This window comes from Ischnura elegans, chromosome 10 (assembly GCF_921293095.1).
Source record: "Ischnura elegans chromosome 10, ioIscEleg1.1, whole genome shotgun sequence".
NCBI lineage: Eukaryota > Metazoa > Arthropoda > Insecta > Odonata > Coenagrionidae > Ischnura > Ischnura elegans.
This window is the reverse complement of record NC_060255.1, coordinates 67,170,782-67,184,914: the sequence shown is the minus strand read 5'-3', so window position 1 is coordinate 67,184,914 and position 14,133 is coordinate 67,170,782. Positions and strand designations below refer to the sequence as shown.

Below are 14,133 nucleotides of genomic sequence, written 5' to 3'. Positions count from 1 at the left end.
AAGTACCACGTAGTTAAAGAATGCATGATCGACCAATATGTCACATTACATCAGGTAGCCACTGGATCTTTCTCCAGGATTTGATTTAACAAAGTCAACATTTTTACCCTATGTATTCTTTTTTGGTAGAAATATTGCCTGCAGTATTAGACAGGTGTTCACTAAAAACAGTTGTGGTCGATGTTGATTTTGAAGGGCCAAACGAAATATGCTTTGAGCACAGTTTACATACTGCATGGCATCAGGATCAATAGCGAAACTCCCCCACTTCTGACGACATTATCCGTTAATTTGTAACTTGTGAGTCAGTTCAAAATATATTCTGTATTCTGCGAAGTAGCTAAAAATGGTTACTTTAATTGACAACTTTTTCGCATGCATCACTGTCACAGTTCTTATAACCTCAACAATAAACTGCTAAACGACACCGTGGATAAACTGTACGGCCGTGAGCTAACGCAAAATTGTAATGCGGTGTTGCATTCTGCAGGATAACCACACTTTTTGATGTCTTACATAGGTTTACCAGCTTACGAACGAGCTCTCGGAACGCATCTTGCTCGTATGTCGAAGAATTACTATACATGTACATGATTCAATCGTAAGACCACTATCAAACGAAAAGATTTTTCGCCGGCCGCCGTTCACGGCACGACACACGGCGTTGCAGAGAGTCTTCTCGTCTGACAGCCACCTGAATTTCACGTCAACCGCGGCCAGCGAAAATTCGTATCGTCCGAAAGCGGCCTCTATGTAGCTTTTTCTGTATTTCATGCCGTAGACGGCGCATCGCCGGACCGTCAACGGCGTGATTCGACTCGCTTGACATTGAAAACTATAGTAAGTTGAAAGAACGGCGGCGTGCCGTGGACGGCGGCAGGCGAAAAGTCAGCTCGTTTGAAAGTTCTGCGGAAATGTAACTGTAGGCGAGAGAAACAAACTGAGGAACTCTTAAATGCTCGTGTTAGTAAGCAACTCTCAAAATAAAAAAACGTGGACGCCATACGATCGGAAAGTATTATATGTATGCGTTTTAAAATATTTTTTCCCCTTTTTGACCTTGAATACGCTGTAGACCATTTCGGCTTTGGGTGCCAAATTCAAACTTATCGCCACCGTTCTGAGCTGGTTCCAAAGTACCGACTTTATGCGATCGGTTCTCGACACCGGTTCCAGAGGCCAAGGACTGAGAACCGGGTACCGGAACCGACCCATCTTTACTTTTTTCTAAATATCTGGCTTGGCATTGTTACTTTTTATAAGGGTTTTCGAAAGAAATGGCTCTTTTTTATTTGGGCTTGGTACCGGAACCGACCCATCTCTAGTTGATACATCAGGTTTATCATTTATTAGGTTGGCTAGCTTGGAAATTGGTCGATTTTCAATTAGCATGAAAATTAGCGTGAACGAGCATTTTTGTCATTATTTTTTTCATGCCCCATGCAACTGTGTTTAGTCAGTTCTAATCAAGAATCATGGAATAAAACACTTAGGAATGAAAAATAACAAGGATATAATATGGAATGGAGAAGTAAATTGATGCGGCTAAGAAACAACTCAACTGAATTTATATACCGTACATACGGCATATTGCAGTCAGTGGCGGTTTGCCCATAAGGACTCTCGGACGCCGCCCCTCCCAAATATTTGAAAAAGTAAAAAAAATAAATATCCATTGATTTATAATTATACATCTGATTAATCAAAGTGTTTTTTCAGTTCCATACATCGAAAGTGTTGGAAAAACACGAAAAGAAATAGCGCGAGAAGTTCGTATTTGTAGTCGTGGGGCGCTGGCCAGAACGTCCCAATCCATCCCCATGCAGTTATATGGAGAGTGGTAGTGGTGGGGGCTGCTGGTGCTATGACGCGTCTAACATTGTGCCTTACGGAAGTCTTGGGACGTCGTCCGAGATTGCGCAGAGCGACGAGTGAGTTGACATCACTGCGCAGGCGGGCGGGCGTATAATCTGGCGTCTACTTGGTGCCGCCACAGAAAAGGGACCTACGGAATCAGAATGGTCACTGTACTGGGTGTAGTTATACGATTTTAATTTTTAATTACTGGTGGGTATTGCTACAGTAAATAAATTATCCCATTATGCTTGCGTTTTTTGGTGTTTGAATTCCGGTACACATAAAATCCAACCAGTTAAAGGCCGTATTGAGGAAGGAAAACTATTCTCGAGTAGGTATTTGCCACAGTTCTGTTATGATTACGAATTTCAAGAACCTTGGGGAAACTAATATTATAATATTTAGCCCTTAACAATGTATTAATATCTTCCCGATGATTATAAATGCGGTACTTATTTTTCAGATAAATTTATCAAAACACCTGCGGTATTAGGAAAAATCAGTTAACATCTCCTACTGATTTATAATTTAAGAAATAGGTGCGTGCGTGATAGGGTGAAGGATTAAACATGATTTAAACCGTAAAACGTGACTTTAAATAGAGTCATTCAATGAATGTCAAGAAGTGCCGCGTACAATGCACCTTTTGTGTGTAGGTCCATCATATTTCTAGCCGTCCTTGTTGTATTACTTCATGTTCACCTAATTCCTCAGCGGCAGAGCGGTAGCTGTCTGACGGAAAATGTCCACTTGGGTCTGATTTAAGTGGCTTTGAAGAGTTCATATCCGTGCGGAGATCCTTACAGCTCCTATCTGTGGCTCAGAGTCGTCTTCTTTTACGATCTATAATTTATATTCTATTATATCATGGCAATGATTTCGAAGAAACTGTCATTCCAAAAGCGACCCGTTGGCGTCTCGTGTGTTTACCACATATGAATATTAGACTCAAGGAGATGGTCCGTGGCGTCCTTTGTTTGCTTGAATGCCTTTGCTGACCTTAAATTCGTCCCTCAGCTGAATCAGCATTAGTGGACCACGACTTCTATCTCCCTTGAGTCGTCCTTATAGTAACGACAAGACTCACGGAAAGAACGGAGTGAAATGAGTTCAGACATCATTTTCGAGGAGTTAACTGTGCGTAATTGCCGATTAAGAAGTTTCTTCGTGCTGTGTGTACATTCAAGAAGATAATTTTGAATTAATCAACAGTGCTCGTTTTTTTAGGGAAATATAGGGAAAAATTGCCCCAATTCTGTGTCCAGGCACCTTGTTCTTTTTGGTCGTATTTTTCGTCGGCCTATTTTGTGTCGTCCCTTGTTTATTTATAGACTAGTGCCCTTGCCATGTGTTCAATAGGAAAGAAATTATTGTCCGGCGCTGATTTCAACGAACGTGTAATTGATCACTTTGCTGGACAAAAGGAAAGAAGGATGGACTTCTGCAATATAACTAAAGGCATGTGAGTATTTCGCATTTTGTTAAAAATGTGTGAGAAAAGTTTAATTATTGATTTTAAATCATACTGTATTCAAAAAGCAACGCGAACACCGCCATCAAAGTTTACATCTGCAATAGCAAAGCACGCGCATTCTAGTAGTGTTTGTTGCCTAGTGGAAGTCAGTGACAATCCCCTCCCTCCTCAGGTGTTACAAGTGTCATTGATACCTAAATCATAGCAAATGTTGTATAGATTTGACAAATAACGCATTATGATTGCAAAACGAACAACAGAAGTGTACTGCGGGCATATCCGCACGAAGAATGTAGGCGCTAAAACCTAAAGTTACGTATTTTCGTTTGTATTTACAAAATATCGCAGCAAATATATTTTTATTCTTCAAGATCATTGATCAGTATAATCGAGAGTCCGGACTAAGCCGATCCGGATGACCGAGAGTATACTGCATTTATTATTTATTAATCAAGCTTTATTAGGAAAATTAGGTATTTTTGTTGAAAAAACGGAACATATGGCATCACAAAATTTAATTCCTAGATTTCCGTAAAAACTTGATAAAATACACGAAATATTAAAAATTTATGACCCCCCGGTGGAGTGCGCCCCCCCTAGCATTTGACCCACGAGCCGCCACTGATTGCAGTCATAGTTTAGGAGAATAATGATAGATGGCGTACAGTTCACGCAGGGGCGCCGACTTATAAAAAATATTGGGAGGGCTTATATCGGAGGTCTTGCCCCGGGAAGAGGTTCAATTCAAAGTGTGTCGCAGCACCGAAACTATCATGATTCACACCACTTGATTCAGTTAACCTGCTTAACCTTATAATTATTTGTTTTAACACATTGTTGAATTTATTTTAAAAGGTAACTATCGTCAAACATGGGAAATAAAAATTAACAATATATTTTTGTGATTTCACAAAGCATAATATAACTTAATTATTTCTTGAATTATTGAGGGAGCTCCGCCCCCAAACGAATCTTTGAGGGGGCTCGGGCCCCCTCAGGCCCCATGGAGTCGGCACCACTGAGTTCACGCTAGCATTTTTTATAAATGATGCTCTGAAGCTAATATTTTCGTTAATCCTAAAGGATGCTAATTGATAATTTTTACCATATTTTGGCTATTACATTTAATATGAAAAGTAGGGTGAAATTTTTAGAATGATATGGAATGAAAACATAAACTTCGGAAAAGACACAGAGGCAGCTAAGAAGCCACTTAAATCAACTGTTGTCTGTGATAGAAACACAAGGGAATTACTTGAGTAATGTGTTCTATGTGAATGCAAGTCAGTAAAAAATCTAATTATAAGGGTAGCAATAATCACGATGGAAATAAGGCCAATGGCTTCTGCAGGGCTCTGCCACAAATATTTCTCATATGTGTTCTTGTGCGATAGGTTTGAAGTTATTGCAATTCAAGATCCTTCACGTCATCGCTCGCCTTTATGTTGACACTGTCCACCACATATTCATGGGGATAATTAATGGCTGAAGTCATTCGTTGTCACTTTAGCCCTAGGCTATGGAGAATTGACGAGAATGAGGCCATTTAGGCACCATTCACAAAGCCATTTAGGCACCTAATCTCAATTGCCCTGGCTAAAACATTCAAACTGACGAAGTGACAGGGAAAAGAGGAAGACCCTCCCTCACTCTGACGGAAGACTTGCTGCAGGTTTGGAATGGGTTGTTCACCACACTCCCATGAAGTAGACATGAGCAAAACATGCTGCAAAAATCTGAGAAATATCTCTTTCAATGTCAAAAGCAAGGAAGTGTTGGGCAATGAGGTGGTAGCACTTCGTGCACAAGAATTATTACCTCATCGCCCAACATTAACCTCATTTTCGGAGAGCCTTGAATAACATATAAGTAATGAAACTTTGAAAATTCCACTCAACATATTAAAACCTTAGGTTAAGGATTAGTGGAGGGTGGATGACATCACTACTTTAGTTTGGTAATGTATGTGATATTTACCACATGAATTGCATATGATTAATGAATGGTACACCAATATTTTAAGTACAGTCGGTAATGGTACAGTCGAACCTTGATATGTGAGAGCTCTAGGGACTTGCATTTCTTTCTCACTTATAGAGGTTTCTAACTTACCCAGTTTCTCACTTACGTAAGGGGAGGAGAGTGAAGGGAATCCAAAATTATATACTAATTATGCATGTTATTATCTATAGACTTTAAATTATTTATTGTTTATTCCAATAAATCTGTTGGTCTTTTGAGATTCTCATGCGGCATTATTAGTATGTTTTTTGATCTTGTTTCTAAAATCAAATATTGATTGTTACCTTTTTGAAACAACTCTACAAAAGCATGTCTCGATACACAGAATTCAAAGACGTAACAAAATAGACTTCTGAAATTTTCTGCAAAAAAAAAATATCACACTTTCTCTCTTAACTTCCGTCAAAGTGTGTTTGGAATTGATAGAGTCATGAAGAATTTGTTTCGTTCCAGTCAACGTTAACAAATATATATACAAATCTAAAGTTTGAATGTGACATACATTTCCCATCATTCCATATTAAGTCGGGTAGCGTGCACTCATTTCCCTGCCTTAAGTCAGATAAAATAATCTCTCATTTATAGAGGTTCCTAGATTCTCACTTACAGAGGCTTTCAAGGGTAAAATTCTCACTTATCCAGTAGTCACTTATCAAGGTTTGACTGTATTTCATTTTGATAAATGCCTAAGTTTTCTTTCCAAGCTCAGTGACATTTAAAGTTCCTATGTCACATGGTACATAATATGAGTAAGGTACACTGGGTAAAAGTGGAAATTTGAGGGATGTGGAACCTATGGCTATCGCCGCATAAATAATATATTTAAAGTAGCGCTCCTAGCGAGATTTTCATTACTCTACTTTTGATAATACGGAATTGCTGCCTTCCCAAAACTCTCGGTAGAGATACTGAAATACACTGTTAATTGGAAGGACATCATATCTCCTAATATAGTGACCAAAAGCAGGTGGCGGCGGGGTAAAGTCCTCGCCTGCCAAACCGAAGGTTGCGGGTTTGAGACCCACGTAAGTTACCCTTATCCAGGGCGTGGGCATTTGTGAATGTCCTTCATTTTTAATCGTTAATTCCCCATTGTAAAGGCCATAAATGTGCTGTTTATGGGGTAATGGAAATAAATAAATAAACATCAGTAAGTACGAGTTAAATAATATCTTAACATGCTGTTATAGTGTGGTAGATTAAATTATGTTACTATGAGCGAAATCAGAGGAGGTTCCTCTTTCCCCAGATTATATTGCCACTGGGGCAAGTGTAACCCATTAGTTTCTGCTTCCCCCATCAAATATAAGTAGTCAAATAATTTGTTTCAGAATAGGTTGGGATATTTCTTTTTGCAGTGGGGTAATTCCTATGGAAAGTTATGAACCACAGGTATATAGGAGATGGTTAAATTTGAAAAAAAAAGCCAAAATGAAATCATTCATCACTCATCAACAGTGCCACTTGTACAAGCTATTCCATCTCCACCATCAGAAGAGACTAGTGTAGAAACTCCCCAAGCTCTGCAAATAGCAGTGTCACATGAAGAACCTCATCCAGCTCTGCTGTCAGCATCCTATTTCAACAACATAGGTGTTTCAAACGACCTTGCTGTCCCAACATCAAGCACGCATTGGATCTCGTTTGAGGAGTTACAGCTGGAGCAAGTAAAACAAGCGGCAAGGGTTGCGCGTGTAAGAAAAAGAATACATGGAGGGGCAGAAGTTATCACATCAGAGGGGCATTTCTAAAACTGAAAGAAAATGAAAGAAGAAAATCTGAAAAGCAGGTGAAAAAAATAAAAAGACAGTAGTGTATCATGAGGAAAGTAGTGATGAAGATAATATAGACAAATGCTTCAATGACTTGGATGATTATGAACTAGAAGATGAGATCAAAGAAATGGATGAAGAAGATAATTTCAAGATTGTAATGCAGAGAGCTTTATTAACAGTGCACGTGAGTGACAGAATTCTTGAAAAATGTTGTCACAAGAAGAAAATAAAAATGTTTGCTGGACAGCTGACAGAAATTGACGCATGTCTGGCAGAGAAATATGCTCGAAGAATTCATTAAACATCAACATTTCATTGTCACAGCATTGACGACAAGAGCATAATTCAACCTGAAGAAATTTTTCAATTTCTACTTACTCCAACATTTGAGAAACAAGGCACATTCAAATTTGACATCTCATTTGATTCCTATAATATGAGTTAAATGCATGAAAAGTAACGAGATATTACATTTCTATTGGTATTGTATGTCGTTGAATTGTTTCTACTTACCTCAATGATATTTCTTTGCTTTATAATGGATGAACAGGCCTTTGGTTACACTTGCCCCAATCATCAGGGCAAGTACCTATAAATGCTGACTACAATTCATGTTATTTGTTCCAGAAAGGAAACCATTGAAATATGTGTGCATTATATTCAATATAACGTTGGAGTATATATTTCTTAAATAGAATATAGAATATTAATAAAATTGAATGTCAATTCAATGTTCAGCAACTATCGAAATGTCAACTACAGTACACTCCCGATCATCCGGGCTAATGATGTGGAGAGACGGCACGAATAATCGGAAAACATGGATAACCCAAACTTTCACTTTAATGTCTTGTAATGTTCATAATTTACGTAAAACAAACAATATATTGAATTCAATTGATTCGGCTTTAACTTTGTGAAAATCCATGTTGAAATGAAAATGTACAACCTTGGTAACTTTTCACAGGAAAATTTATTCGTACGACGTGTTTCGACACTGAGGCGTCATTATCAAGTACAGTGGAACCTCGGTAAAACGACACCCCATGGTGCTCCAATAAACACTCGCTATAGCGAATTGTCGCTTTACCGGAGGTGGATCAAATAATAGCCAATGAACCTATTGTCAACACTTATATACGAACAGGGTTGGTGTGGCGACTGAGATATTTCCTGTACAATAAGCGTATGCATAAATCCTGATGGAAGGCGATGTTTATTGCATCATATTATTTCCTTACCGTAATAACAAACTTAATTACAAGTAAACTTTATCCTATTGTTAACACTTATATATGAACAAGATTTGTTTGAGGACGAAGATAATTTTATCTGAGAAACTGAAGCATGAATTCAGACAGAATGCGATATTTTTTGCATCACTAAATATTCTTACCTTAAAAGCAAACTAGCCGTTCAAATTATAAGCCCCGTACTGAATGAAAATCATTGCTTTGTCAATCATTTTTCCGATGCACAACTGACCAAGCCACACTTTTCTTCGCACTGACAGCACTTACGTGATCAATCCATTAATACGGTATTTGTTTACTGAAAATTCCAAGAATTATTGATAATGCTGTATCGCGGTTGTATCCTTCATCCAATGTTTCCATTGGTTTTTGTTTGGTTATGGTAATTGTTGCCTGTTCGTTTCGTTGAAGGTAGGCGATAAATCGTATCGCATTTGTTTCCGCAGACGAAAATAGTAGAAGGTGGCGGAATGACCTTGCCTCGGGAAACTTTCTCTTTTATCAAGTGCATTTATCTGCATTATTGATGTAAAAAATTTGCTAATCGTGCAAAATAATGTTATTATAACAGCTGTTGTTTCACAATAATAAAGTAATAATTGGAATGTTCTGCCCGCGATGTTATTGCTATAATGTATTGAGTGCATGCACTGCAGTATGAACGATTTCAATCAAAATTAGCTATGGTACAAAAGATATTAACTTGAAAGTTCTTCGCGAAATATATTACGCAAATATGCAGATGTCAATTCAGTAATATATAAGTAAGCTGCAAGACACAGCAGGTAATATAAGACGCATGGGAAATAATACGTAACAATATAAAGTATGCTTTTCATTTCATATATGAAATGAAAAGCATATTTATTTGATGAACCCTATGGACAACAAATCTAATAAGTATCAATTTGTTAATTTAAAATTCTCAATTCTCTCATGACTGTGAAACATTAAAAAGGATGTAGAAGTTTTGAAATAAAATTAAAGCGCACCATTAACTTTTTACAGACGCCCTTGCCAACAGCACATTACCTGCATCTAGAATAGGTAACGAAGTATAATTTGCAAAATTCCTCATAAATTATAAAATTAACTTAAGAAAATGTACAACATTAATAAACAAAATATATTATTCAAATAAACTTGTGTGAGACAATAAATATGCCGTTATTTCAATCCCCCACGGCTTGGGAACTCACTTAGACTCGATCACAAAATAAAATAGTAATTAAACATTTGATTTCAACGAAAATTAATTTAAAAAAGAGTCAAGCGTTGCTTGCTTCAATTTTCTTTCCGTTGCACGCATTACATACTTCTCAACAGCAGTAAACGATCCAAGATCGTCTGCTGAGGCACTGCTTGCCCTGTACACGTCATTGATTACGTCAAGGGCCTTTAACACATCATATTTTGGTGGAAGAGCAACAGCACTGTCCTCCAGATCCTCTGAATCAGAGCTCGATTCAACATGTACATCGTCATTGCGCACGGTATTTAATATGGCATCGTCAGTCATTTCCTCACGAGTGGGGGCAGAGTCATCAGCTTCTACAAAACTACTATAATTACACGAACCGAAATGAGTTTCTATCGATTCCCAACCTTCAGGGTCCTCCAAATTATTATCAAGCTCGATTTTATCGTCTTGATGAGCTGAAAAACCAGCATGTTTAAAGCACGAGGCTATTGCATCAGCTGATATTTTGTCCCAGCTACAAACAACAGCACGCATCGCATCCAAAATATTCCACTTCATCCTTTTGAAGTTTTTTAGTTCCAGTTGCCTGACTACAAAATTCACAAGCAAAGTTCTATAATGATGCTTCAACAATTTTATTATTCCTTGGTCGAGTGGCTGCAGTACGCTAGTTGCATTAGGTGGCAAAAAAACAAGTTCTGTATTCCTAAGGTCGATTTTTGGGTGGGCCGGGCAGTTATCCACAAATAAGACGACCTTCCTATTTTTACCTCCTATTCTTGCGTCGAACGCCCTTAGCCACTGAGCAAAAAGTCCGGAAGTCATCCATGCTTTGGAATTATTCTCATATGTGCATGGAAGATTCTTGATCCCTCTAAAACAACGAGGCCGACCCCACTTCCCAATAACCATTGGTTTAATTTTATCTGATCCGTCCATATTAGTACACAGAAGAACTGTTAATCGCTCCTTGCTCCTCTTGCCACCTTTGCAAGAATCACCCCTTACTGCAAGGGTTTTGTCAGGGAGTAGATTATAAAACAGTGCAGTTTCATCGGCGTTATATACATCTCGCAGGGAATACTTCTTGAGATATTCCACTAGTATTGGAGTCCAGTCTTCCATGGCTTCGGGATTCACAGCGCATGCTTCGCCACTAATTTTATGAAGAGATATACCCTTTCGCGCTTTAAATCGGCTCAGCCAACCTTCCGAGCACTTGAAGTTTTCTATTCTTAATCTGTCGCTAAAATACTCCGCCTTAGCCTTAAGCATAGGCCCATTCACGGGAGTTCCTGAAGATCGAATATGGCAAAACCATTCAAACAAAGCGTCTTCCAACACTTTATGGTCACCATTCCTCAAGCGCTTCTGGTGCAATGGTTTGCCCTCCCGCAATACGGCAGACCTAATCTTATCTTTGTTTTTTAAAATGGTGAACAGCGAAGAGGAAGATAAATTATTTCTCCTGGCCACTTCACTTTTGGACAGCGCGCCACTCTCGCGCTGATCTATTATTTTGATTTTATCACTTAGATTAAGTGTTTTCCGCGTTTGAGCCATGGTGTCTGCCTTTCAAACCCTCTCTCCTTACGCGACTCACTGACGTGCGGGTGTGCTGTCGACTGCCTCCTACCCGCCAAAATCATGGTCCTTATAAGAGATTCCGCTTTCACCCCTCAAACCCCTCAAACGCCGACCCTCAAACACAACTCTGGGCACAGTGCACTCACTAGGGGAAATATGGAACTAACTGCGCTGTCGGCGGCGGTATATGCTTTCGCACTGTGCCCAAAGTTGTGTTTGAGGGGAGGGGTTTGAGGGGTAAAAGCGGAACCTCACGCAAAAATCCCGAGCCGGAGATAGCAACCAGTATGTAAGGGGCATGGCCAAAATATTTTCACCAAAATTAACTACTTCTTTATCGAACGATAGTTTACCAGATAAATTTGAGACGGAGCACTCCATTAACTTCATTTCTAACAGATCGCTAGCAATTACAGAGATTAAGGAGAAGTTTTTCCGGTGGCGAAACCCTCGCTATGGCGAGAGCCAACACCAAAGGGGCCTCGTAAAAGCGGATTTCTTTTACATGCTAATCACAGGGTCAGTTGACGGTGCATCCGCGAACTCTCGTAATAGCGGAGGTGTCGCAATAGCCCGTACTCGCTTTACCGAGGTTCCACTGTACTTGGTATCAGGTACTTGATAATGACGCCTCAGCGTCGAAACGCGTCGTACGAATAAATTTTCCTGTGAAAAGTTACCAAGGTTGTACATTTTTATTTCAAAAAATATATTATTATTAATTATGCCGTTATTCTGTCATTTTAGTGTGCTTCCCGGACTCATTGACAGCTTTCTTTGCCAGTTCGCGATCTTTTTAGCGGCGATTACGTAGTTGTACTCATATTATTAATGCTTTATATAAGGCCTGGTTTCGAAAACCACACATCCATGGCTGTGTGATCACGGATACAGAAAAGTGGTTTGCACGAATGCCTCAAAACCACTGCTCGACGTCGGAAACTACAGTGCCAGGCACCACGCCACGTAGTCGAGTCTCGCACAAGTTGCCCGGGTTGCAACTGCTGCGGGACGTGTATCCGTGCACGGTCGTGCACTGTGAGGCTTGGAAAACAGGAACACGGTACTCCTGTGAATGCAGCTAGCGCGCGATCGCTTCCATTTTATGAAGGGGATTCTAACAGAAATAATAAGCCTGGTGTATCCTAGCATTAATGCAGTAATTCCAATGATTTTGCGTCCGATTTTATCATTTTATAAAGATCGTGGAAAAAATTGAGCGAGAGTCAAAAATCATGCACTGATAATCCGCAACACGGATATACTGCAGCCGGATAATCAGGAGTCTGCTGTACGTAGATATGGGGTTCCACTTACTCCAGTGTACCTTATACATGTTTACTGAAAAGGATGTCAACTTCCCCGCTTCTACTAATCCTTACTCTAAGATTAAAACTTTTTTGGAGTCAACTTCCTTTTTATGTTATACATATTTGTTATGCTACTCGGCCACTGTGAATGAGCATTAGTACTGTATTAGTATTGCATGTGGAAATTTTCAATAAAATAAAAATACAAAAAATAAATTAAAAATTTGATGGATTATAAAACACTCACCCCCATCTTGCCAACCGCCGATTCCGACCCCACAGCTGAGTTGGCTGACATCTTTGGTGTATCTGTGGGTTGGTTTGCCCCTGGAGGGACCTGCCTCCGCGCTCTCCTCGCCTTCACTACCGCATCCTCACTGCTCGTCGTGCTGCCAAAAAAAAAAAAACAAGCTGAATGATGCCCACGTAAAAATGAGGCACTGAGTACACTTGTGATTTGTTCTTCAGTTTCAAATCGGTTTTTTAACATATTGTGTACCGGGGTATTTAAATTCCTAGGAATGCCGATTCTTGGTGGAGGTGTTGGGATTGGAAATATGTGCCTATTAGGGTGTAATGCCTTTGGTTTAAACATGGTTAAAAAGCTAATGTTTAGAATATAACTTTACCCAATCAAACGTTATGATGCATCAATTCATTATGAATAACGAACAACAACTGAAAACGTACTAACGAATACGTATTGTACGCTTTAAAAATGGTTTGGTTGACACGCCTGATGGATGGATGACGAGAATCTTCGTCATCCATCCGGAACGTTCAGGAAAAAAATGACAAGAATTCTCGCCATCTGTACGCAACATGTTAATTATTATTTCAGCTAATCTGAGCAATCGAGTGATCCGAACACAGTTCAATCACAATTAGTTTGGATTAGCAGAACTCTACCGCATTATATCATAGAATGATTATGCTACTTGAGAGACCAACCTTTCGGCGGGGGCGTCGCTGCTCTCGGTGATGCTTGACTCCTCGCCTTCGCTCCCGATGCTGTTGAGACTCTCTGAGTTAACGACGCGTATGTCTCCACCTGGTGTGGTGCTGCCCCCATTGCATGGCACACCACGCACATCCGATGAGGGGACATGGGGGACCTCTGCACTCTTTGTGCTGTGACCACGCAGCCTCCCTTCCTCCCACTTGGCACGCACCTCGTTCTGCGCCCTCCTCTTCAGCTCCTCCACACGCCTCCGTTCCTCCTCAATAACTTGGCTCCCTGTGTCCAACATTCAAAGAGCAAGAGGGATGAATAAATGATTAAAGAAATTTCTGGTGAACTGAACATAAAAACATTTCTCGGACTTCGATCACCCAGTCAGAAGCCTGAGAAATGTTTCCAAAAGAAGAAAAAAGCTAAGTAAACATACACTGGAATTGATCTCTTAAAGCTGACTAAAAGATAAGGAAATTCCTTTAGGATAAGGAAGTTCTATTCCTGGTGACGTTCCACAGTCTCGGAAAGAAATCTGGTTGGCACTCACATCCTTACTCTGTCTTAAAAGTTAACAAGTGGGTTTGTCAATAACCTGCTCCGAGGAAAAGCAAATTAACACATTTGCTCGATTGCTCCTTGACAACATTCCACACCGTATGCATTATGAATACTAAGGTATTAGTAATGGCTAAATTTGCT

General features: G+C 39.6%; 1 protein-coding gene across 3 annotated transcripts in view; it reads right to left on the bottom strand.

Moving 5' to 3' along the window:
* LOC124167069 (pleckstrin homology-like domain family B member 1) overlaps positions 1 to 14,133 on the bottom strand; it is a 109,894-nt gene that overhangs the window by 22,024 nt on the left and 73,737 nt on the right. For all 3 annotated transcript variants that reach the window (XM_046544858.1, XM_046544859.1, XM_046544860.1), the window contains exons 11-12: positions 13,431 to 13,716; positions 12,727 to 12,868 (exon numbers count right to left, since the gene is read on the bottom strand). In XM_046544858.1, the coding sequence (XP_046400814.1) occupies positions 12,727 to 12,868; positions 13,431 to 13,716 (428 nt within the window). The remainder of the gene's footprint in view (positions 1 to 12,726; positions 12,869 to 13,430; positions 13,717 to 14,133) is intronic.